General features: G+C 44.5%; 1 protein-coding gene across 19 annotated transcripts in view; it reads right to left on the reverse strand.

Annotated features, from left to right (window-relative positions):
- Nucleotides 1-451: 451 nt before the first annotated feature.
- The window catches only part of UNK (unk zinc finger), a 41,137-nt gene continuing 16,393 nt past the window's right edge, over nt 452-25,195 (reverse strand). For 2 of the 19 annotated variants that reach the window (XM_086856732.1, XM_086856735.1), the window contains exons 2-17: nt 22,889-23,098; nt 21,270-21,446; nt 20,697-20,827; nt 20,430-20,565; nt 18,231-18,348; nt 17,206-17,290; nt 15,270-15,412; nt 13,982-14,029; nt 12,923-13,123; nt 8,726-8,794; nt 7,905-8,079; nt 6,671-6,772; nt 4,970-5,158; nt 2,055-2,236; nt 1,289-1,546; nt 452-911 (exon numbers count right to left, since the gene is read on the reverse strand). In XM_086856732.1, the coding sequence (XP_086712858.1) occupies nt 756-911; nt 1,289-1,546; nt 2,055-2,236; nt 4,970-5,158; nt 6,671-6,772; nt 7,905-8,079; nt 8,726-8,794; nt 12,923-13,123; nt 13,982-14,029; nt 15,270-15,412; nt 17,206-17,290; nt 18,231-18,348; nt 20,430-20,565; nt 20,697-20,827; nt 21,270-21,446; nt 22,889-23,098 (2,380 nt within the window). In that variant the 3' untranslated portion in view covers nt 452-755. The remainder of the gene's footprint in view (nt 912-1,288; nt 1,547-2,054; nt 2,237-4,969; nt 5,159-6,670; nt 6,773-7,904; nt 8,080-8,725; nt 8,795-12,922; nt 13,124-13,981; nt 14,030-15,269; nt 15,413-17,205; nt 17,291-18,230; nt 18,349-20,429; nt 20,566-20,696; nt 20,828-21,269; nt 21,447-22,888; nt 23,099-25,195) is intronic. The other 17 variants (XM_086856740.1, XM_086856743.1, XM_086856734.1 and 14 more) reach the window with 15 other exon arrangements.

Genomic DNA, 25,195 nt, shown 5'->3' on the forward strand with positions numbered 1-25,195 from the left:
TTGGAACATGTTGGCTGCATCAGAAGTGAACATTGGTCACTGAATTTTGGGGCTTGGCTTGCTCTAGGTCCAATATAAATATTTTTTTTTTCCCTCTTTTCTTCTTTTCATACAAATATACAAAGAGCGTAAAAAAATTTAAAAAGTGAACTTTGCTGATTAAATGACAGACAAAGTTCCTGCACATTCAGAGATGGGCAGTGTGAGGCCCTCCAGGCAGGAGCCTGGCAGAGCTCCCATCAGGGAGGACGGCTTTAACCAAGCTGGGTCAGTGAAAGAGCAGGGGGACCGAAGGCATGAGCAAGTCATTTCAATCCACCTCGATCCTCCCTGTGATCTCAACTCTTCCTCTGGAAAGCACGTGGAAGCCCCTCTTGCCCACTCTAAGTCCTTCTGGAAATAGTCAAAAATTTGTTATCACCTAAATAGAAAAGAGGAGAAACACAGACTCTTTGCAAATGGCCCTTTGATCTGTATTAAAAACAGCTCTCAAAGTTCATCAAGAGTTAGAATTAGTGGGGCACGGGTGAGGGGCAGTTTAGATACGGGATGTAAAATATTAAAAAGTGCTCTGCAACTAATTTTCTGTTTTCATGTGTGCATGTGCGTGTGTGTGTGCACGTCCCTACACGTGCACAGCCACACCCATCCGCACACATATATACATATATATATATACACATACATATATATGTACGTATGTATAAAGTTAAAAAGTTCTATAGGATATGATCAGAAGGAGTGTCCTCGGGAGGTCACGACTGCAGGGAGTGGGGCCTGTTGGGGTGGCAGATGGGGCACTCGCCCTTCTCAGCGCACGTCTCGCACAGCACCACGTGTTGGCACGGTAACACCACCCGGTTCTCCTCCTGACACTTAAGGCATTTCACTGACTGCATCTGAAATACCGCCTGCAAGAGAGGGGGACAGGGCACAGCGTCAGTGTCACACACACGGCAAGGGGCTCAGCGGCTTGGGGAAGGGCAGGGAGCACTTGCAGCTGTCTACCCTGTTCCATGTCCTGAAGCAAAGTAAAGCAGCACAGTGTGATGCCTTTCAGGACCTTCAGGATCAACAGAGCGGCTTTGACTGATTTAAATTCTGTACTTTAGGTACAAAGAAGATGGAGTTATTTCCCTGTGAGCCAGCTAGAGCTCACTTTGATTATATCTACCTGGAAGTGCTCTGTTGGTTTCTGATTTCTGGGTCTACTAAAGAAAAGGCAAAAAGCTGTGACCTGTAGGAGCACAGAGGGCAGAGCCCTGCCCTGCCAGGCCCTGGCACTCACCTTGTCCACTTTCTCCAGGTTTGCCCGCAGCTGTTTCTGCAGGGTGTAGAGTGACGAGAGCGAGAGCGTCTCCAGGTCAGAGAAGGAGCGCAGGAACTGCGGGTCCTGGCCGGTGTGGATCCTCTCCAGCTCCTCCTGCAGTTTCTTCACTTGCAGCTCCAAGGCTTCCCTCTGCTCCCGGGCCAGTTCACATTCCATGTTAGCTGTGTTGGCGCGATCATTTGCCTCCTCTGCCTCCTTTTTCCAAGCATCACAAGCCTGCAAGTTCCAACAAATGGGGTAAAAGAAGCAGTCTGAAAACTTGGTCTGCCTCCAAAGAGAAACCCAGGCAAAACTATCAATTTCCATACACTCCTCACACCGGTTCTGACCCATCTGCCCTGTTCCCAAATTCTGAAACATGTCTGGAGCCTTACTTCGAGGCACTGCTCATTCCACATATCCCATCTGCTTGGGCCGTGGCTCTACTCATCTGGCTCACAGTGTTCAGGGGATGAACTTTCAAACTGACAAATTATCATGGATCAAAGCTCTGAGAGAACTGTCAAACGCCTCAGGGTGCCTGTCCTGACATCTGGCCTTGCCCTTCCAGCACCTGAACACACCAGGCCCAGTGATTTGGTGATTTCCAAGGGAGAGGAAAGAATGCTGAGAACCTGTAAAACCTACAGCTCTGTCCATCACCTCCATGCCCAGAAAGAGCCTGTTGAAAGGCTGACACCCCCTACTCCTTTACACTCCCTAATCCCATGATTTGCCCAAGTACCTGCTTGGCTTGTTTCCAAGACTCTTCCCACTGCTTTATTGTGCCGTTGGCTTCGTCCAGTTCTTGTCGTAGCCGTGCCATCTCCGCAGCACCTGGACCTGACAGAAATGCAGGTGAGGTACTGGGCGAAAAACTCCCCGAAGCAAAGTGTTCCCATATGCTGCTGTTCATCCCATTTAAACCTGTTTCACAGGGAAATAGAGAGGGTTATGTCACAGGTGCTGGCAATTTCCCCATTTTCTCCCTAACCTGTGAAATCCAGGATTCAAAAATGTGTAAATAGGATACCAAGTTCATTTAGGAATCAGTTTCATCCCCATGACCCCAGAGTCCATCACAGAGGGACTTTATAGGGAAATTTCACACTATTAGGCCTCATCTTTAGTGATGGAGGAAGGAACCATGACACTGAGTGGAGGCAACTCTTGAATCAGGCTGTTTTTAGAAGCATCACTTTTACAGCAGAGCTGACTGTCAGCTTGAGTGCCCCTTCTTTCAGGAGAACCCCTGACATGCTTCTACATCCCCACTCCTCAGGGCAGCATAGCCACCAGAGTTGGTTCACAGAGCCCAGGTGGTGCTTCCTCCCACCCTACACCCTGAGAAACTCCTGCTTTTGTCTCCTCAGTGTGGGGCTTAGAAAAGGAGCCTCACTTCCAAACAGTGACACAAAAATGCTCCAAGTCATTACTGTTTCCATACACAAGGAACAAAAGTGGAAAATCCTGTTTATAAACAAGTAGAGACAATAGTATCTGTATCTGCTTCATCCCCTGCAGAGCTCTAGCACTGAGCTAGTGAGCAGCATCAGAGAAAATGAATTAGCCATTTCTCTATTTTAGCTTGTGCAAATAAACTCTCTTTTCAGGAAGAAATTCAAGGCTTAGGAGACAAAGGAGTAGAATATCAGTTGTAGACAAAAACTGGCTATTTTTCCAGAGTCCAGTGTTTGCACATTTAGGGGAAAACTAGTAAGAAAAGGTAATATTGAGATAGAGTGTGGACTCTTACCCACACAATTTGCTCCAGTTTGATGTGGGAGTCATTTTCATGCAGTGATGTTCACCACTGGCCAGGAACATTCCTAAATCGAGCTGCAATTGATAATTCTGATCTCACAGCAGCTAAACTGTCCTGCAAGTGACCCCTGGAATCAATAGCCTCTCACTGAGGTGTATCCCAGCAGCACTGACTTCCCAGCAAAGACACAAATATACAGCTGAAAAATAGTAACTTGTCTTCACCAAGGGTTTAGGCACATTAACTCATTCAGCAGAGCAGCAAAGGATCTTTGCCTGCTCAGGCCACTTACCACAGATCCATTTCAGCTGCTCTGAAGAGTGCTCAGTTGAAAGCAAAAAGTTTTAATGGAATCCCAACTCACATTTTGTTTTTTAAACCTCAGTTTTCTTGAATGGGAATCCAGCATTAAGCAGGATGCTGGCAAGCCACAAATTCTGCCACAGTGCTGACCAAACTGATCTTTCAATTTAACTCCCACTTCCCAGCTGCTGTTCTCATTTCACATTGGAAGTATCAAGCCCCTTTGGGCAGGAAAACCTCTGCATATTTTGCACCTAGCACAGTGGAAACCAGCCCAAAACTAGGTATTTTAACTCAATTTCAATACAAATAAGTGATTAGCTACACACTTGACATGTTATGTGCATTCACTAAGTTAAATGGAACAGATGATTGCCAACTGCTAAGAAACTATTTAAATATCTTTTCAAAACTCCAGCAAAGGATTTGTTGTGTTCATGGAAAAAATATCTTTTATAAATAAATTATTTTAATGCATTTGTGAATTTCCTGCAATTTTTTGCTTTTTATTTGTATAAATACACAGTCAAGATAAACATAACTCATTTCTTCTGCAACAGCAATTTTTCCTTTCCTTACAAAAACTGGGATGAACAGCCAGCCTCAACCTAATTAAGAGCAGAGATGGCTTCTGATGTCTTTTATTACAGTTAATTGTAAAAGCTGTTAAAGCCAAACAAGCAGCGATGGCAAGCATGGAAGCATGGGCTTGGGCTGTGCAAACAAGGGATGGAGTTACACAGATAAGTGCATGCAGAAATAGCTTACACAAGCATGTAATCATTTTATTAGGTTAAGCTGAATATTAAAGATTAAAGTGTATCTCAGATTTTAAGAGGCATTTATGTCTAGCATCAATAGAGAGAATTAATATTTACTGTTACGCACAGAAATGAGCAGAACTGGTGTCCCTGTAGCCTGGAGGCCAAACAGTTTTATTTCTCAAGGTAATCCTGTGTCTTGATAATAAAAATAGATTTGTCTGCTAAATTCCCTGTTTTTCCTGATACAGCTGAAGCTCCAAAGTAATTTCTCTTCCTTCGGTCCCTCATGCAGGAAAAGGACCCTTGAGGAAGGGAAGGAAGGAGCAAAGGGGACAAAACTGGAACACTCTTTTTGGAAAGTCCACACTGCAGAACTGGTGCAGTGTCAAACAGTGGCCCAGGACTGCTCTAGAGCTCCCAGAAGCCACTCTGACCCACAAGCAGTCCCAAGGGCAAGCTGCAATCCCTACCTAAACTAAGCCAAGATAAGCACCCAGCTCTGAGTTTTATATGAAGTCTCAGTAAAGCACCGCTGGCTGGAAGAGGCAGAGCTCCTTTCCCCAAAAGGTGTCATCAGAGCAAGACAATTAACCTATCTGCCCCTTTTTCTCAGCCCAGAAACCAGGGCAGTAGAGGGAATTGCTCCCTTGTTCATGAGGTATTAGCTGACTTTTGGTAAAATAGCTTCTAGTCCCATTGCTGTTCTCATGGGAAGAAGAAATACATGGCAGTAGTGAAATAACACATTGAAATTAAAGCCGACTGAAAAGAAAATACTTACATGGCACAGACAGGCATGTACATGGGACACACACACTGTGCATTTACCTAATGATCCATGAGAAGCTGATGTGCCCAGGAACGTGTTTTCTGACTGGCTTAAGTGTCCCTGGGGCTGATGGAGGAAATGCGATGAGAGGCTGACCGGTGGAGAAGGAGAGGCGGAGTGAAAGGAGGCAGAGCTTCCAAGGGACCCGGGGATATTTACAGGAGCAGAACTTTGCAGCAAACTCCCACCTGGACAAAGAACACACAGAGAGGATGGCTATGTATGACCATGAGGTGTGGGCACAGGCAGGAGTTCAGAGCAGGAGGTGTCAGGTTCCCTTTCTCCTCCCTGAGCCCCTCGGGATTCCCTCCACTTTTCCTGAGGTTTCAATCCCCTCTCAGCCTTTAAGAGGAGCACTGAAGCTGCCATCCCATGACCCACGCAGGTTAAAACCCTCCACAATTTAATGGATTACTCTTTCAGTGGCCAAAGGAACAAAAGGTTTTCTGAGCAGAGCTCAGTCCTTGTCAATCTAGAGAAGACGAATTTGGTATCTGGTGAAATACTTCATCATGAAAAATTCACTTCTAAAATATCTGCTTTTAATAATTCCAAACAACCTGTAGTGAGAAGATCACCTTGCTGGGTGGTCTCATGATCTCAACCACTAAAAACCAGTGACTGGCTGTAGTTACACATCCCTGAGTGCCTGGATCTATCACTAATTAAAAACCCAAATAAACAAAAGCCTAACCACAAAAGCCATCAACCTCCCTTACACCAGAAGTTCTACCTGCCACTCACAGATTTAGGGAGATCTCAGCCCTGCTCTCTCCTCAGCAATGTCTGTCCTTAGAAGGTCACCAGGTAACACCCAGGTCTGATGTGAAGAGAGGGAGAAGGGGAGGATCCCCAAGGTACTGCAGGTGGGGAGCAGCAACAGCAGGGCTGGCAGCAGACAGGGACAGTAAACCTCCAACAGGCTCTAATCTTTGGCAGGAAAATGGAAGTGATATTCTTTCCACAGGTCCCTTCCTACCTCAATAAAACTCCAGGCAGTGCAGTTCCCTTGGAAACCTTCAGACAACTGGAGTTAGCTCCTGTTCAAACACCTGCTTTGCACAGCAAGGGTAGCCAGAAACTACAACCACTTCCAAAAAAGTTAGGAGACGTTTCTTTTTTCACTGGACACCCATCAGAGACAGGTAGAGGAGGCCTTAGCCTACCTCCATGTATCAAAATGAGACAGACATTCCAGGAACCACATCAGCAGACCATGATGACACTCTGACAGATGGATGGCATTACCAGGTCAGTGAGTTTCCTGTTACAGCTAGGGAGAGTTTTCTGCTTAAGATGCAAATTGTTATACTTTGGCCTGATTTGAAATGTATCAGATGCCTTCTAGAGTCCACTTACACACTCAAAAAAAGAAAAACAAAAAAAAAAAAAAAAGAAAAAAAGAAAAAAGGGAAAAAAAAGGAGGAAAAAAAATGAAAAAAAATCAGGCAAGTCCCATTCAGTATCAAGAAACATCCCCAAGACACCTGGGCCCAATGGAAACAACTCAACTCTTCTAGTCAGTAAGGGCAAGCTCTCACTTTAAAGATGCTCAAGGGTTGCCAGAGTTTGTTGTAACTGCTGTTTTAACCAATGTAATTTTGGGACTGGTTTTAGGGCTTGGTTGGGCTGGCTCCACTGAGGTGACTGGGCAACACTGCTTGGCAGAAGATAAAGAAAGCTCTGTTGCTTTCATGTACCTATCATGATGCCACTCGTGTGGGGCACTGTGCTGCTGTCAAATGTCTTCTCCAGGGCAGCCACTCCGAATTCATTCAGGTCCAGGTCATCCAAGGCAGACTCTGCCAGACACAGAGGTACCAATTATGTTATAAAGGACCAACAACTTCAAGAGATAGGATGGCCCAAAGAGCCTACATGCAGAGGAGCCTGTGCTCGCTACCTCTCAGGGCCCTACTCTCCATCCTGTTCTCAGATGGTTTGGCAGAAGTGTCATGGGCAGCTTTTCAGTTCAGGTTGTTTAACCTGACCTGTTTCTTTTTGTGTTAAAGTATTCCCAAATGGTATATGAAAACAAAAATCTGATGAATTAACAGCAGATCCCATAAGTCTTCCCCAAACTGCTCTTTTAAGTCTGTCCCTTATATACAGGAACACTGGCTTATGGCATGTCTGGGTCTGGTTTGTGCTTTGTCCCTGCTTTCCTGAAAAGCCACTTGGAAAAGAAAAATCACGAGAAGGGAACACTTGAAAAACATCTCTGAGGTTCACATATTGGGTAAAATAAAGCTTATTAATGCCTGAAACTGTTATATCTATTTGAACATGCCTCATTACTAATGATGATCAATATAATTCCAACCCACACATGCCCACTCATTTCTATTATTATTTTTAACAAATTAGTGAGATCACCTCAGAAACGTTATATTTAATTAAAAAAAGGAAAAAAAAGAAAAAAAGGAAGAAGAAAAACAGGTGACCAAAAAGCCTGTGCCTCTCTAAGAGTGACTCCACTCTCTGGACTCTCCTGTTTTCCTCTCTCTTACAGCCTCTGTCCTACACTCTACAAAGGGCAAAGTCCTTACAATTTACCTGGTGGTAGCTCTGGCTATAAAACTGCCATTTAGAACTGAGGGGTTGTAACTGTGGAAAATGCCCCTGTGATTTGCTGCCTAGTCCAAGACCTCTTTGTCACTTTGACAAAGCTAAAACTAAGGCCCTTTTACAGCATGTGACATTCTGAGTGAGTGGCTCAGAGGCCTTCAGTTGGTCCCGTGGATGAATTTCATCCAAAATGACCCGCAGGAAACATCAGATGTGTCACAGTCACAGAACAAGCTTCAGGAATCTGCCAGCACTGACAGACACAGAAAACTGGAGGTCACTGGAACACCCACGTTATTCCAAGTCTCATACCTGGTGATCCATGGCTGAGGAAGCCCTATTTTCATAAGTGAAAAAGGCAGTTACCTATGACAGACTCAACGGTGTCACTGGTTGGATAGAAGGGAAGGGCATTGGCATTCATGCCTGGAATGCTGCTGGTGCCGGCGGGGCTCGGGGGGGTTGCAGCCAGACTGGAGGTGATACTAGAGGAGATGCTGGATGTCAGTGGGCTCCCCACTGGGAGAATGCCCAGGATGTCCTGAAACAAGAGGTAGGAAATAAAACATCTTTATAGAACAACCCCTTCAGTAACGTGCAGGAACGAGCCAAATGCCAGCAGCAAACCTGTTTCCTGTCTGCTTCCAACCTGACAGATGGCTATTGCTACCACGGGGCTGGGGGTGGGGAGAGATTAACAGCTTTTCTTTAATTTCTGTTGACTGTTCTCCATTCCATGTCCCCCCTCCCTGCCCCAGTATTCTAAACATCTTTCAGGCTGCCCCAGAATTAACTCCTGTGACCCACAGGTTGCATGCAATCACAGCCATGGGCCACACAATCACTCACTCAGCCTTAGTTCAGCACACGACTTAGAACCTGATATTAAATTCCCTTTGCCAAATCCTTGAACTTAGATGACTCCAGAGATCCATTCCAGCTCAATTTTCTGTAATTTGAAGACTCTCTCCTGCACAGTCCAGCCCTATGAATCTACCCTGAATTCACTCAAGTCTAACTACTCACAAATAACACCTCCAGCAAATCATCCCATCTTCATAAAGTAATCCCTCCAGCTGAGCATCCCTAATGGTGTCTGGACTGTTATTTACTCCCTGCAGAGCTGTCTGGATCCACAGATTTCTCTGTGGTGCTGGAAGCCCTGAGCCCTGCCAGCAGCTCCATACCTGTTTGGGCTGTAACAAAGGTTGCTCCTGGCTCCTGTGTTCCAGGGAGTGGGACTTCATTTTTGCTTGCTGCAGTAAAGAAACAAAACAAAAAGTAAGCAGAAGGATTATTTAACAAAATTAAAAATGACTGGCTGCTGGCTTTGGAGAAGCCATGGGAAACACAGTTCACTCCTCTCTTGGGCTGCTCAAGGCACTGGAGAGTTTGGAGAGAGGAAAGGCACAGCAAACTGAAAACATTCCAAGTAATTTGCTTTCTGTATACCAAGACATCACCCCTAGAGTTATGCAGAGACTTGTCACAGTGACATTTGCCTTTAATGTTGCTGTAAGACTCCTGCTAGCACAAAGCACATCATCAAAACCAAATTATTTTGCCTTGCTATAACTAACTCATCAGCCCTACTAGCATCTAACACCCAGAAAGGGCCAGAAATGATGGGAAGCACACTGCATTGTTAAATTATGCAAATATTTTTCAGTTTGGGGAAAATAAAAGCATGTAGATTATGTCTTCTCTCAAACTTTTCCAGCTCCTAGCTAGGCTTGCAAAGTAAAACACAGTGATAACTAACCCATTTTCAAAGCAACATTATCAAACTAACTTCATAAAAAATCCTCCCCTCATCCATTAACATAAGAGCTCAAAGGTAGAAAACGTAAGCGAGGCCAGGGCTGTTTGGAACTGCAAAACTGCATGAATGCCAATACACATTTAGAATCCCACTATCCAGGCTAAAAATTCAGCTTAAGGTCCTTCCAGCATTATATCCTTAATGGATAAAAACTCTCTTGCCTTGCAACATCAGCCAGTTCTGCTGGGATTCAGTTGGGAAGTGGCTTCAGGAGCCTGTCAGAGTGTAACAGTCTGTCTGCAGGCCTTGCTCCCTTCCTCCTGTGCTGTGACATGGTACAGGGAGATCAATCCCACCCTCTGGGCACACAGAGGCAGTAAAAAAGTGTTGGGAGTCAGCCCTGCTTGTTTGCTCACTCTCCAGCCTCCCCAAGTGTGAAACACAGACATTCCAGCCATACAACAATTTTTATCCCAAATCCAGCACCATCTCTGCAGGAAACTGAGGCACAGTGTGCAACAGCAGCACATGAGGCACCACCCCGAGTTGAAGTGATACCATTTGACTTCTTGGCCTCAACAGTCTCATGATAAAGATAAATTAATGCTGGAGAGGGGTGACGTAACCAGACAGGCAAAAGAGCAGCAGAAGAATTCTTCCCTTGGTTTTAAATAATTTTCTCTGCTCAGCTCTATGCCCACGGGCAGATGGAGAGGTCAAAGCCTGGCAGACAGGCAGTTGGGAGATGAACACAAAGATCCTTCTGCAGCAGGGACTGCTCTCTCCCACATCCCTGAACATGCTCCCAGCACAGGAGCGATGATGGGCTCGCTCTCCTTTGTGTGTGAGAGCTGTGCTGAGTGCCCCTGTGTGTGTCTGATAACGCTCCTGCTGCATTATCCAGCCCAGCCCTGCCCCGTTTGACACTCATCTGAGCGCAGAATGCGCTGTCTCGGACGTCAGCAGCGGAGGGGAGGGCACACACACAGCCGTGCCCCCACTGAGAGGCTTCCTGCCAACGTGGGGAGCTGGCTCTGCTGCAGTTAAGTCTTACTGGAAGTGCTTCTTTTTCTTTAAGGAGGAGAAAAGTGAACATATTTCCAAGCTAGCCCCGATTCCCACTGCCTGGAATTCCCACGACACAAGGGAAAAATAGAGCAAACAAAATGCCACCACTAAGCCAGTCTCCTTTAACTCTGAATAACATTAGAAAGGGCACACATAGAGACAGACACTCAAAAGACAGGCTGAAATTCTCCAGCTCTCTCTGCTGCAGTCAGGGAGGAGAACAAGGGACATAAATTATGAGTGAAACTAAATGTTTTCTGACCAGCATGGAACAAACCTACTGTGCTGTGTGTCAAGACTTGGGAACACCTCCTGGTCGTGGCATTCAAGTCCTTCCAGTGCAGCCAGCATTTTTCCAGCCTGCTAAATCTTTTGGGACTTGGGAAAAGTATTTTTAGCTTTAACTGCTGGCTCAGCTTTACCATAAGCTATGTGGAATCTATTAAGACAGAAGGTGCATTTTTCATTCTAATAAGATAGAAACTATTTGTACCAATTCTACAGGGGAAAAATGACAAGCCCATAGCAGAACTGAGCCAGAGTGTCTCCTCTGACGTTTTTATGCAGGAGCTGACAAAGTTAAATGCCTCATTATTGGTCTAATTTATAGGATATTTGGGAATCTCTGGTGCCCACTGCAGTTAAAGGGAATTACAGTAGAATTTAAAAAGTAAGTAATTATATATTAAAGTAAAATTAAATCAGGACACTTATGAGACACCTAATTTTGTCTGTAGAAGCCTAACATAAGGCAACTGTGATTACCTTCTGTCTATACCTTAATAATAGCCATTTATTCCTATTTAACATAGGTTTTGCTTAATTAAAGCCACATAATTAAGCAGTTAAGTGAATACAGTATCTTTGTAGCACAGATCTGACTTCAGATACAAATGCTCATCATCTGGCCTTCCTTTTAAAAGTCCTATTCATGCTCCATCCCCTTTCTCCTTGGCTTAGGCTTGCTGCCCATTTTCTCCAAAGCAGGGCCTCCTTGGCACCCTGCCTCTGCTGGCAGCAGACAGGGGTTCTCTCAGTCCTTCAGCTCTGGGTTCACTCCTCCTTTGCAGCAGAGGCCACAGAGAACGAGGACATGTTTTTTCTTTTGTTTCTAAACAACTGTTACAAGCTGCTGTGCCTGCAAGAAGTGCCAGGATCACAGCATGCTCTGCTCTTTACCCCCAAAGACGTGTTGCATCAATTTGCAGTTTCCTAAGGCACATCCCCCTTAAGGCAGACAAAGGGAGCATTGATAAGAGAGCACACATGCATATAGCTTAATCTGGATTTGTCACTCCATCATTTTAATTAGACTAAACAGTGCTCAAGACTGGCCCTACTGCAAAGCTTGGCCATATTTTCCCAAAGCCATAAAAATAAATAAAACCCATGGAGTCTGCTTCTAAATTCAACTACTTTATGCAAGACCTTGTCTGGACAGGATATTTCCACAGTTTTCTCACAGCAGTGCAGGCTCATTAAGACTGACTTCTTTAATGTCACAGACCAAAGTTAAAACATGGTCAGGCTGAAAGCGGAACTCCTTGTACTCTCTTCTCAGGCAACACAGACCTGGTATTCTTATCCCTTTTTATACTCTTGTACAAAAGAACTTGTAGGAGATACTTTTGCAGGCACCTCCTCATAGAAGTAGCTATTCCCCTCCCTCTAAATCAAGATAAAGTTACAAACTCAGTGAGGAATAAAATCTGAAATAAAAACCCAAGCTCTGGGTTGGGCTCAGGTTGGAAGGGGTGGTGCAGAGAAACTATTAATTGTAACATCAAGAAAGGAAATTCACAGCAAGAAGCTGACTGTGGAAAAGCTCACATGTGGCAAAAGAGCTGGAAGAGACTGTTCCAGACCTAGGGAGCAGCATGAATAAGGCATGACACCAGGAAGAAGACTGAGGAAACAGCAAGGCAAGACTGGGATATCCAAAAGGGATAAGAGGGAATGTCATTAAGAGATGTGGGTTGGGTAATATTCAGAGGGTTCTTCAAGTAAGAATGAGAAATTCTAAGTTAACACAGAAGCCACAGGATACAGCCACAGAAGCAAGAGAAAATCAACATAACATCTTTAATACACCAGAGGAATGGTGAACAGAGGACAAACCAAGTCATGGAGATCAAGGTAAGAGTTTGGAGAGGGAAGACAGAAGGAAGGATGAGTTTCCATGGGATAATGCAGCAAAAGACACAGCAACTCTTGGCAAAGACCTAAACATGGAAAAACAAAGAGCAAGAAGTGATGTGGGAAGCTACCCAGGGTCAACACATGACAGAAGTTGAGAGGGATTAGGAAAACAAGCAGGAGCTCAACTTCTACAAACTGGGTGTGTGATGGCAGAAAGGGAGACAAGACCAGATGTGAGATGAAAGAGACTGCAAGGGAGGCTGAAACCAAGAACAGAGATCCAGAAACTGCTCATATGAGACCAGTGCTTTTCCACTTTTGTTCCATCAGAAACAAAACCCCATTCTAGTTAGACTGGGCAATTTCTCATTCTTTCTCATTCCCCCAACTCTTCCAGCCAATATTCCCCACTAACCTGGCATTTGAAACTCTTCAAATACTCGGCCCCCACCTGATCTTCTCGCTCAAACCCCGGTGCTTTCTTGTAGCTGCCGGCTGCTGTGACAGAGTCTGGAGGAAAACCAATGGTCTCCAAGCTGTGGGGCTTCCCAATGGCACCAGGAGGAGACCCACATATATTAGATGGGCTTCCAAGACTGCTGTTCCTACAAAGAATCTAACAGAGGGAACAAGTGTCAGGAAAGTACAGCCAGACAGCAGGAACCACTCAAAGAGAGGCATCCATGGAAGTGCTCAATCACGTCACTGTAAATTGATTACACTGACAGCCAACACAACCATACAAGCTTCCAGTAAACACTCATTAAAAACACAGGAAAAAGCTCCACTGAATTTACACAGTCTCACAATTATGTTTTTTCTGTTGTTACTTTGGAGTGAAGTCTTGTACAGCTCTATTGACATTTATTCTTTCTGAGTCCTCAGAGGTGACTGATCAGCTTCCCAACATGACCATAACACTCCTCTCTTTCCTTAGGCTACAGTGGATCCTGTCTGACTCTGGGTAGTGGTGTGGAACCTGGAAAGGTGCTGTGGCAGTCACAACAATTAGGAATATCTGAGCTATATGTACTACTGTATTTTTTGCTTTCTAGTTGGAAATCTCAAAGGTTTAGTGCAGACACAAGTCAGGTATCAAGAGCTGCATTAAAAAACCCCAATGATTTCCAACACTTCCATTCTTTGGACTAATACCAGGGATCACAATCACATGCAACAAGGCTAGTTTTGCACTGTAGATGAAGCCACAGACAGCAGCAAAGGAAATTGCGTTTTAAAGAATGTGTCCGCCTGGATGAACGCAAATATCCCATTTCTCTGGGACAAGAAATTATTTGCCTCCACTGGCAAGCACCACTCTGCTTCAGACATCACAGATTCAAATGTGGCACAGTCTGGTCTGGCATTAGGGAAAAAAAAAAAAAAAAGGAGCAGCCTACAATGTTTTTATTTTATTTTTATACAGACATTCTGCTGTCCACGCTTCCCTACAGTCGCAAAGATAACTACTCACTGTGGTGGAGGTGGGGCTAGTTGGCAGAGTTCCTGATTTATTCCACACCTACAGTACAAATACAAAACAGAACAGGCCACGTGAGGCTGGCTGCTACAGGGACCTTTTCTCTGATTAATTCATCATGTAAAATGATCACCAGCAAAACCATATTTGTTTGCAAGCTACATGCAGATGCCCTGTGGAGTGATGAAGTCATAGACAGACATGTGTTGCCATTTGGCACATATCCAAGGATTAGGAAAGACTGTTTAAAAGACTAAGAGCTTGAGATAGACAAGACCTAAACAGCCTAAAAGTAGGAGATATCTTCAACTGCCCTGCAGCTTTCAGAGAATTTAAACGATACCTTCGTAAGATTGCTTTCCAGTGTTATCTAGTAAGAGACAATATTATGTCCAGACTTTTCAAGATCTGTTTGGAATTCTACCTGCAATCCAATTCAGGACAACTGTGAACTATAAACACAGCTTCTCTTTTCAAAGAGAGGGAATAAAATAAAGCAGAGGTCCTAGATGCGTTCACCTCAGTCTGACCAGTTTCAAATGAGTTAAATTCATGTCACTGTACCTTCTCAACATCTCAGCCAACCATTTGAAAAGGTTACACACCTTATCAAGTGCAGTACAAACAGGAAAGACTTAACAAAAAAAAAAAGAAAAAGCTAAGTAAAAATGTAGTCTAGCATTCCATGGGTTTCTAATCTGACTCTGAATATCTGTTCAGCACTTAGACATCTCCTCTCTTGTATGGAGAACTAACTACCAACAATCTGGGGCACTACTGAAACATATCCCAGAGTTCAGCTATCTCCAGAAGTACAAGAGGGAGGGAACTAAGGATATCCTATAATGCAACACACAATATGCACAGGCTAAGGCTCTGAGATTACATATGTAAACAAACTCAATTGTAGTTATGTACTTTAGAGGCTGCTGGCTCACAGCCTTTAATTATAGGTCTTGGAAGCTAAGGCCAATATGTACCTCCAGACAGGAAGGAGTTGGACTTCATGTGCGGATGTATTCCACTTTCCTGAAAGTACATCAACAAACCCTGCACAGAAAGGAAGGCCTGGAATTTTTATAGGTGAGAGGACAATACTAAAGCCACTGAATGTATGTTCCAAAAAAACAGATCCCTCTAAAACATGTGGAGCTGAGAATTAAAAGAAAAATTTCATATCCTCTGGGCTTTTGGATACTTTTCTTGGAAGGAAGAACAGTGACTCTGAGAAACACAGATTTGCACAATATGGACAAGGCTTCTCCACAGAGCTACTACATACATTGCTAAGGTCTGGGGCATGTGGACTGGAAGGGCTGACTGGAACAGAGTCCCCAGCTGCTGAGGGCATGTACATCACTGCTGCTGTCTGGGTGGGGCTGGACACGGCCGAGGATTGCTGTAAATCTTCACTGAGCGCGGGCTCTGCGGGAGACAAAGCACAGGGAACACCACTCAAAGCTGGGCAATTGCCATGGAGCACGAGACATTTAGGAACAAGAATATTCAGATATTCCTGAGAGGAAAAAGCTCCACAAGCACCTTATAAATATAGAAGTAAGGAGAAACCTTATTTGGCTTATTTGCTTATCTAATATTCCTCACGTTTTTACTGTCATCGCACACACACTGTGCTGCTCTTTAGCTCATTAATGCTGCTCCAAAATGATCTTCCCTGGATGAATTGTGTGTTATTCATTCAGCTCCCTTGAACTAAGCAGAGTTTCCTTCTTTGCTTGGCACAAAGTTGATGGGTGCATTATAATTAGCTGAGGGAGTTAAAGTTTCCATCTGTGCTCAGTACAAATCATTACCAAAAAAAGTGGCATTGGTTTGGAAGGTAGAGATGCTGTAGATTTGTAGGATTTACATCTAACACTCAGCATCTTCACAAAAACTATAGAACTGACACTACATCTATATTTCAATATCCTCAAAATGCTGGTTTCTTGCTATTAATCAGTAAAACTCAGGTTAAGAGCAGATATAATAAATGGAGTCCTGTTATTTTAATGGCATTAGGCCTGTTCTTCTTGACCTTGTAGGAAGGACTAAAAAATACAAATCTGTAAGACAGCACAAAAAATAACCAAATTGGAATGGCCTAAGTGCCACAGAATGTTATTCTAAGTAATACCATATAATGTCAAGTGTAATAATCTTATTAGGAATAAGGCATTCCTAAACAAAAATATTATGTTATACCCAAGGAAGTTTGCTAAACACTGTTCCTTTATCAAGATTTCATTTCCTAAAGCTTGCTGGATCCCACTGTGTAGTTGCACTGCTGTGTTTTGGGCCATTACAGCCCACAGCTCCAGCTATAATTACTGCTTGTCAACATGGCTTCCTATAAAAGGAACTGCATAACCTGTAGGGAATTTACTCTCCCCATTCCTTGTCAAAGGCAGCAATTACTAATTCCCTCATTTACAAAGGATAATCAAATAACAGAGAGATTTTTTTCAAGGCCATGCAGTGAGTCAGTATCAGAACAAATCTCTGAATAACCTGTTCTAATTGTTGCAAGTTCAGCAGTGAGATTGCAGGGCAGCAACTGAGGAGGAGCCCTAGGACAGTAACTAACCATTATTTATGAATGTTAGGACCACCTGCATGTAGAACTTCCACAAGCAAAACTGAATCACTAGTTTATAGTTGATTAAAATGAGGATTGAAATAATGCCCTGTAAGTCAGGGAGCTATTGAGAAAAGAGGATTTGAGATAAAGCAGTAAATAAAAAAGCTGCATATTTTTCTTTTCCAACCTGACTTAAACTTAAGTAAAACTTCATGAAGAGTAAAACAGCATTCTTTTTAATGGATCAATAAATTATCTACAATCAGCAATTTTAACTCCAGCTTTTTAAGACAGGACCCTTGGCAATTTAGCTAGGTACAGTTCATCCATGTACAGAAAAGAAGCAGCTTTCTCTGCTTCCATCCTCCTGAAATGACACCCAGAGAACTGAGCAGGTGAGAGGGAACAGAGGGAGATCCTTCAAGAGACAGTGCAGTGAGAGCTAAAGGCTGAGTCCTACAGGCCACCTACTGCCTCCAGCTCTGCCAACACCTCCCACACCAGCACAGTTTTACAGAAATCAAAGTTTAACCCTTCACAGAAGCTCTGGTTTTGCAGCTCTACATTTGAACTCTCTTGGTCAGAAGCTTTCCACAGCTCAAACATCCAGGAAAGATGAGAGAAGTAGTGCACGTACGTTCTACATGTGCAAAGGCACAGAAGGGTCCTCGGGGACAGCTGCCAGACTGCTGCATATCATTGCATTTGGTGGATTTGTAGATCTAAGGATGGGGAAAAAAAAACAAAACAAAACAAAAAACCAAACAGAAATGAACAGAAAGTAACAGTGACCACCAGGTACAGAAGTACTATGAAGAAATTTGACAGCAAGGTAGGGACACAGATAAGAGATGCAAAGGCCAGTAGAGCTCAGGGTGACCATTTCAGTGCTTTGTTTCAAAGAGAGGAAAACCCACTATAGTTTTGGAAACACCAAAATATGCCCATGACAGCTAGAGCTCACCCAGAGACCAACCCACCACACACCAGCTCACCCAAAGGTCACCATCTGCCATGAAGTCCCTCAGACTCACTGGAAGCTCCATGGACATTACAAATGGCAAAAGGTAGGAAACAGCTGACAGATGACAGCACAGAAAGGTGCAGGCACGTGTTTGCAAGGAAAATAACAAACCATTGACAAGGACTGTAGCAAATGGATTATTCCCTTTCCCCCCAGTTTGACAGGCGGTGACAATGGTTACTGTGCAGATACGGGCCCCACAAAGCTTTTCAACACTGTAACATGAAGCAGACTACGAGAAGGTCTTAATTACACTTTCTGTAAGGATATTGGAATGCTCTGGGCATGCTCACAGCTAAGAGCTTGGTGGTGTTTAGTGCCATCAACATGAACCACAAACTCTTAGTCAAAGAAACAGATGCCTTTTGCTCACATGCAGACCCACATCATGCTTTCCAAAGGACCCCCATACCTGAGACTGCTCCTATACATGAGTTTTTCCCCATTTTTCTTACCTCCTCCCATACAGTCTATTCTGTCAAGCGGCTGAATTGCAGCTTACTCCCAACATGCAGCTTCTCTCTACCCCAGGACCACACTACAAGCAGCCCACATCCTCTCCCACCTGGCACATTAATTTACTTTGTAAGACTGGAATGCTTCTGCCTTTCTGAAGTGGAGTGAGGAGGTTACTGTACCTCTGGGTGGAACTGCTGTTCTGTGCGAGTGTGGCAGTACTGGCAGGAGTCTCCATTTTCACACTTGCTGGGATCTCCCCACTCATCCCCGTGTTTCACACTGGGACACGGTGAAGATCTGTGGAAATAAGGCAGCAGGAGAAGGCATCAGACTCACAGACGTGCTCTGAGCTTTGATTACTCTGGGCAGCTGGAGGGAAGTGTTTCTCCCCCTCTGATCCACTCCTGGAGGTCTGCATCCAGCTCTGGGTCCCCCAACATCAGAAGGATGTGGACCTGCTGGAGCAAGTCCAGAGAGAGCCAAAAAGGTGCTCTGAGGGTCCCTCTGTTCTGGAGCCAGGCTGGGAGCACTGGGGGTGTTCAGCCTGAAGAAGAGAAGGCTCCAGAAAGACCTCAGAGCCTCTTCCAGGGCCTAAAGGGGCTCCAGGAGAGCTGGAGAGGGATTTTGAACAAGGGCCTGGAGTCCCAGGACAAGGGGATAAACGGAAAGAGAATAGGTTTAGATTAAATACAAGGGAGAAATTCCTCTCTGTGACAGAGTTCACAGGTTGCCCAGAGAAGCTGTGGCTGCCCCTGGATCTCTGAAACTGTTTAAAGCCAGGCTGGATGGGGCTTGGAGCAACCTGAGATAGTGGAAGGTGTCTCTACACATGGCAGGGGCAGGGGGTGGAACAAGATGAGCTTTAAGGTCCCTTCCAACCCACACCATTCCATGATGTTACAATTCCTCAGTTGGGGCCAGGTTTGGCTGCCCACCCTCAGCTGTACAATCTGCTTGGCTGCTGCTTCCACAGCCCCCACCCAGCTGCTATTGCATCTTCTCCCCCTCCTTCCAATTTCCCAATGAAAAAAAAATGGCTTAATTCTCTATTTGAAACAAAATACAACTTGAACCAGCATAACAATATTAGCAGCTGATGTGATTAGTGTCAGAGACGCTGGGTCTGGTTTCTGTTTTGGAACTGCACCTTCATAGAAAGCTAAGAAGTTAATTGGCTAATCCTAAAACACATAATACCCTTACAGAAGTATGTTTCCAGGTTTATAATGTGGCCATGTGGAAAAGAGGCTGAGTCAGGTCACTGGGGAAAAGGCAAGTCTGTTTTCTTTCTCCCAGCCAGGAACAGTTCCTTTTCCCAGATCTAAATTTTTGCCGTGACCTACTTCCCCTCCTCTTTATGCTCTTAACCATTCCCTCAAACAACAGCAGAGGGAAGCAGATAGCAGCACCAGCACAGCCACATCAGGTGGGGTGAGGAAAACACAGCAGTGAGTAGAGAGCAGCAGAGAAGCTTTCAACTCTTCCCTTCCCAAAGGGCCCAAAGAGGGGCAAAAAGCACATAGCTGCTGCCTAAAGACTGCCCTAGTGGTTTTATTTCTCCTTAAAGCATCAACATTCCTTTGATTGTTGCCTGTTTCGTTTTTTTAAATATGGAATTTCAGTGCCAATTCAAAAATTTCTGTGAATGTTGGGGGTGGGGAAGAGAAGCAAGAACATCCCTGGTATTTTCTCTCCTGGCTTTCTGGTCTGCTCCTATGTTTTTCAAAAAGGAACTAAGGAAAAGCCCCACTGAGACCACAACAAAAGCTCTGTTGTGTCGGAGGAAATGAGGGCCTATAATTTGGATGAAATGCGTTCAGGGAGACACAGCATACTGAAAAATCCAGCGACAGCTGAGTGACAGAACACCCCGGTGCCTCAAAAGCAGAGCCTTTAGCAGCTGGTTAAGAATGCATGTCCAGCCACAGGCCCTCCTCATGATCCCCATCAGCAGGCATACACAACAAGCAGCCTGATGATTCTGAATCCTTTACCATGAACACACTGTTGTGTGAGTTTGTTTCTAGATGGGGATTAAAACTTTCTTTTGTCTTCTCTTCCCTGCACTGCTTTTTAAAGGAGAGGTTTATGTGGTAAGGGAAAGCCAAACACAGGTTCTCTTTGCTATAAAACCAGAGTTGTAACATGACTTAACAATTCATTTATTAGAGTATTGGTTACTATTTACAGGAAAACTTCTTGTTTAGTTTGTTATCTTTCTGCTAGGAAGAAATAACAGTCCATCATACCTCTCACTACATGGCTTGGAGATACACTAAAAACAACTATCTAGTGGTCAAAATCCTGCCTCCTGCACCACAGATTTCCAATACACTGCACCACTCAGCTGGGAAGTACAATATCCAGGAGCACAGTACCTGTATTTGTGTTTCCTTGGACTTCGTCTTCTGTCTTTGCTATTGTGGTAGTAGGGACAGGCATAACCCTGGCGACAGAGCCGGGGGGGTTTCTTACACTGCTCTGTCTTGTAATTTCCCAACACATATGTTGTATCTGCAAAAAAAATCCCAATGAGTCAAGAGAGATGACCACAGCCCATATTTACTACAGAAAAGTTCTGGGCAGGAGCAGGCACTCCACAGGGACAAACTTTCCCAGCCCAACAGACCCTCAGTGACACTCACCTTGCCACCTTGGCTCCTCACTGAGTATTTTCTCTATCATGGCATGGCTGGCAGCGACCGCAGACTGACCCTCAATGCCTCCTTCAGATGTTGTCTGACCATTCTGTAAAGCTTCCATTGCCTGAAGCTCTCTTCAGGGACAGAGTTAAATGAACAAACAGACTGAGCAGAGGAAGAGTCAGATAAATGTGCATAAAAACTGACATACTGGAGCATTTGCTAAGTGGGTGCATTTCAGCCATGCATGTTTTGTCAGAACATCTTTAGCTGAACAGCAACTGCAATAAAAATAAGTCTTCATTCCCTGGGAATTCCAGATGCACTGTTTTGACCCCCTCCATCAGATTCCAAAGTGTGATCCCTTCCCCCGTTTTGAGAATCCTCCCTGGAGGTTTTTTACATTTGCCTTATTAGGAAGGGATATCTTGCCATCGCTTCATTTCAGGCTGAAGCAGTACTGTCCTTCAATCATCTCACTTTTCACTTGGGTACAGAAATTACCTTTTCCATCATCTCCTTTTTCATTTGGGTACAGAAATTACCCTTTTCTCAGGAGCCCCAAGCTCTACTGACCTGATGTCATACACGGGTGAGCGCAGGTCATGGGGCCCATGAGCAAAGGCGCAGTGGACTCCGTTCTTGGTGCAGTTTCCCTTGGAGTCTGTCTCATGGATGCAGATTCCAGTTTTGTAGTAGCGCAAGTGATACCTCCTCTCTGTGTCTCCAGTAGTTCTATGCAAGAAGGGACACCTGAGGAAGGAAGGAAGGGAGGAACAGACAAGGTTTTGTCACACAGATGAGGGATTCATCTACCAGACACTTTGCTGAGAGAAGATGCTGCAGTTGACACCATCTTTGCTAATTCTTCCCCTTCTCTTATGCTGTGCCTTCCAACACTTCAGAGAACCCCCAAACCTGTCACTGCAAAGGATGTGACAGTTTCCCTCCCTTAAAGAAAACTGGATTATTAATCCAGCAGCACCTTATTGACAAGTGGCTGCCAGGAATCTGGAAAAGAGCAAGGACACGGGACAAGAAAGGACAACTACAGAACTACCATTTTAACTTGTTTTGTTTCCTCTTTTAGGCAGAAAAACAATCTATATTGAGAAATAAAAACAGAAATATAACAAGATGGAAAGGGAAAAGTTCAGATCCTGCAGCATCAAGGTAAAAATATAAATGAGCAAAGGTTCCTAGATGACAACAGTTTTCATTCACTGAGTTTGAGCCACGTATCAACAAGCGATCTAGAAGCCAAAGCCCCGAAACATCCCATTCCCAGTTCCTTCCAGATCTCTTCTAGCAATGAAGAAAGTATTGAAACTGAAGCCTCAGGCCTGAGGGACTATTCCATTCTGCTGTATTCACAGAAACTTTATTTAATCGAGATAAAAAAGTTTTGCCAATAAACAGCATTTTTGTATGTTGATACTGGCACCACAAAAGGGAATTGAAATCCCATCTTTATACAGCATCTCTCTATAAAACACTCTCCATATTTGACCACAGTTTGGCTACACTATTTATCCCATATCGGTCAAGTGGCTAAAGTTATATTATCAGGTTAACCCCTTAATTGCTGGGGTCTGCCACACACACAAGCAGAAAAAATTGTGGTTTTGCCCCAGTTAAACCTACTCCAGTCATCGGGGGAGAACACTCAAAAAACCCAAACTCTTCCTCATGTTGCCTTATTCTGGGTACCGCTCAATTCTCTACCGGCTTTTTAAAAGCTCAGAAAGACAAATTAAACTGATATGAGTTTAAAACTCAGGGGGAAGACTGGAGGACAAAGGTCCTGCTCTTTCTTCAATCTGTGAAAAACTAAATTATCCTGCTAGTGAGCAAGAGCTGAGAGTCAGGGACTTAGAGAACGGAGTGTTTCCGAACTCATTGGTCTCATTGAGCTGTTTTTCCCACCTCAGCTTTGCTGAAGATGCTAAAACTTGCGAGCACAGTGAGTTCCCAAGAGCTGAATTCCCATCTAAGTCACCCTCAGTACTGCCACTGCAGCTGGCCTGGAGCACACAGGCTGCTATTCCAGATTTTACATCTGGTCTCATGTTACGTATGTGACAAAGCTGCTTTACTGCTGACTTGCCTCATCTCTGCAAGAACCAGCAGGAATCATCACCTGGCCTGATCCCAAAAGCCTAATGCCTGAAAAGCAGGGTGCAGCCTTTACTCACTCATCTCCTTCCGGGCAGATTCCCGTGGTCTCGTCATACTTGGTGCAGTAAATATCAGGGCTGTAGTTGAAGGTCCCGTCGCGGCGGCGGATGGACCTGCGCCGGCGCTGGTTGACAAAGTGCCAGTGGAAGCAGGTGTAGGGCCGGTGCTGAGTGCACTTGTGCTGCACGAAGAGCGGGCACTGCTCCGTGCGGAACTCCTTCAGGTACCTGCGGGAAGCGGGATGTGAGCAGCGGGATGCTGGGCAGGGGAAGCACCCAGGCACCCGCAGAGCCCCGGGATGTGAGCACTGGGATGCTGGGCAGGGGAAACACCCAGGCACCCGCAGAGCCCCGGGATGTGAGCAGCGGGATGCTGGGCAGGGGAAACACCCAGGCACCCGCAGAGCCCCGAGCTGGGTCCATCACACACATGTCTGCTGTCCTCCCCACAGCCTCCCTGCTTCCCCTCCCAGGATGGAGGCTGGGAGCTGCAAGATATCCATTACACACAGGAATGTAACAAGAGCTGAAATCACTTTCTGTCGGGATCGTTTTGAAGAGGCTTTTCATGAGCTTAGGGAACAGTTTGTGAGAAAATAGAACCTTTCTAACCTTAAGTACCTTTCTAACCCTTTCTAAATCTGTGACCTATCTGAGCAAAAAGGGCTTTCCTTCCTCCATGTTCCATTAAAAAAAAAACAGAAAGAAAAACCCAAATAGAATACACTTCTTTGAGCCACATTTAAAGCTTCAAGTTACTGAAAAAGAAAAATTTTAAAAGACTCTTTCATGCCTTGTCCTCCTGGTTTAGTTCTGCTTTATCAGTATATGGTCAATTATGAAATAAAAATTAACCAATTTCTCTCTTGCAATCATATGAACTCAGGGCTCAGTCTTGAAAAGTAGGATAACTATCCTCAAATTCCCACATGTTTATGTTGCTTTAATTTTAATATGTAATTCCCTGAAAGTACATGGCTTCTTTTATCCCGAGAACTAAAGAAGTCACAAGCTTTTATTTGTGACACTAATAACAGTCTCTAAACCCAGATTGTAGAGGATTACAAAATGGTTTAGATCAACATAATGATCTGACTGTGATCTGTGTGTAGGTGCTTAGAAAATCCACGCTGCTGAAACCCATAGGCTGCCCTGTATTTACAGGGAACATCCAAACAGCTCCAGGAACTCAGACCCAAATCCCACTAGGTTCAGTCTCAAAGACACATCCAGGAACAAGGCAGAAAACACAGAGCATTCTGGTCTCTTATGTTTACAGGTCAGTGTAAACAGTGAGGACCAAGATTTGTAGGTCAAAAAAAAAAAAATACAAGTATTCTGCTGGAAGCAACAGGGTGATATAACAGCAGATTCAGACTCATTTTAAACTGCGTATGTAGTCTGAGGCAACAAAAAGGAGTGTAGGAATTCATTCCCATGTCAGACAGTCTTTATCTCCTGTTTCTGAATAAATGGAAAGATGTCTGATGCCCAAAGATGTATTTACAGATAATATCACAGTGCTAGGCTCATTCTGAAAGCAACATCTGTAAATAAAGCCTTCTTTCCTCTTTACCCCAGCTGAGGAGAAAGCCTCAGGAAAAGGCACAGATTCAACCGAAGTGGTTTTATTTGTTTGCTATGAAGAGACAGTATCAGTGGCAAGAGCTTTCCTACATTGGATTTTGCAAGCATGAAAGGATAAAAGCTCTTCCTCTTCTTCAGCCTCTAAATATGTGAGATTTGCAGGTTCCACTGCCTGGGATCTGCAAACGCCTGGGGCTGGAAGCCTCCACAGCCAGCTGTAAGCCCTTCTCTACCCCAGCCCATCTGTCCCCTGCAATCCAGAGTGGCTGGAACACTATCTGCACTGGGGTCCAAGGCTTAACAGCAGAAAAACCAGAGCCAGCTGCAGAACCAGGTCTGCTTGGCATAGGTGAGGGATAACAACATCACTTTGCTCCTTCTCCCATTTAAAAATCCAGCCCCGTTCAAATAGAGATCCCTACTTCAGCCACACCAGCAATTCATCTGGAAACTGAAAGCTGTGGTAAATTCATCCATTCTTGAAAAGCTTTCTAAGCTGTTGGACCAAGTAGTTGTTGAAGGCGGAATTCCACAGATTAATTTATCAGTGCACTAGGAAGACTTGGAACAAAAGTGAGTGTAACAACATTTTGGTTAGAAAGTGAATTAAATAACCTTAAGCAGGACGATGCTGTCCACAGATGATACAATCACCAACCAGTCCTTTCCACTTACACAGCTCCATGTACACCTTAGAGACACCAGATTTGTGTTACTCCCATTTTACAAACAGCAACA

Source organism: Cyanistes caeruleus, chromosome 19, assembly GCF_971803275.1.
Source record: "Cyanistes caeruleus chromosome 19, bCyaCae1.hap1.1, whole genome shotgun sequence".
Taxonomy (NCBI): domain Eukaryota; kingdom Metazoa; phylum Chordata; class Aves; order Passeriformes; family Paridae; genus Cyanistes; species Cyanistes caeruleus.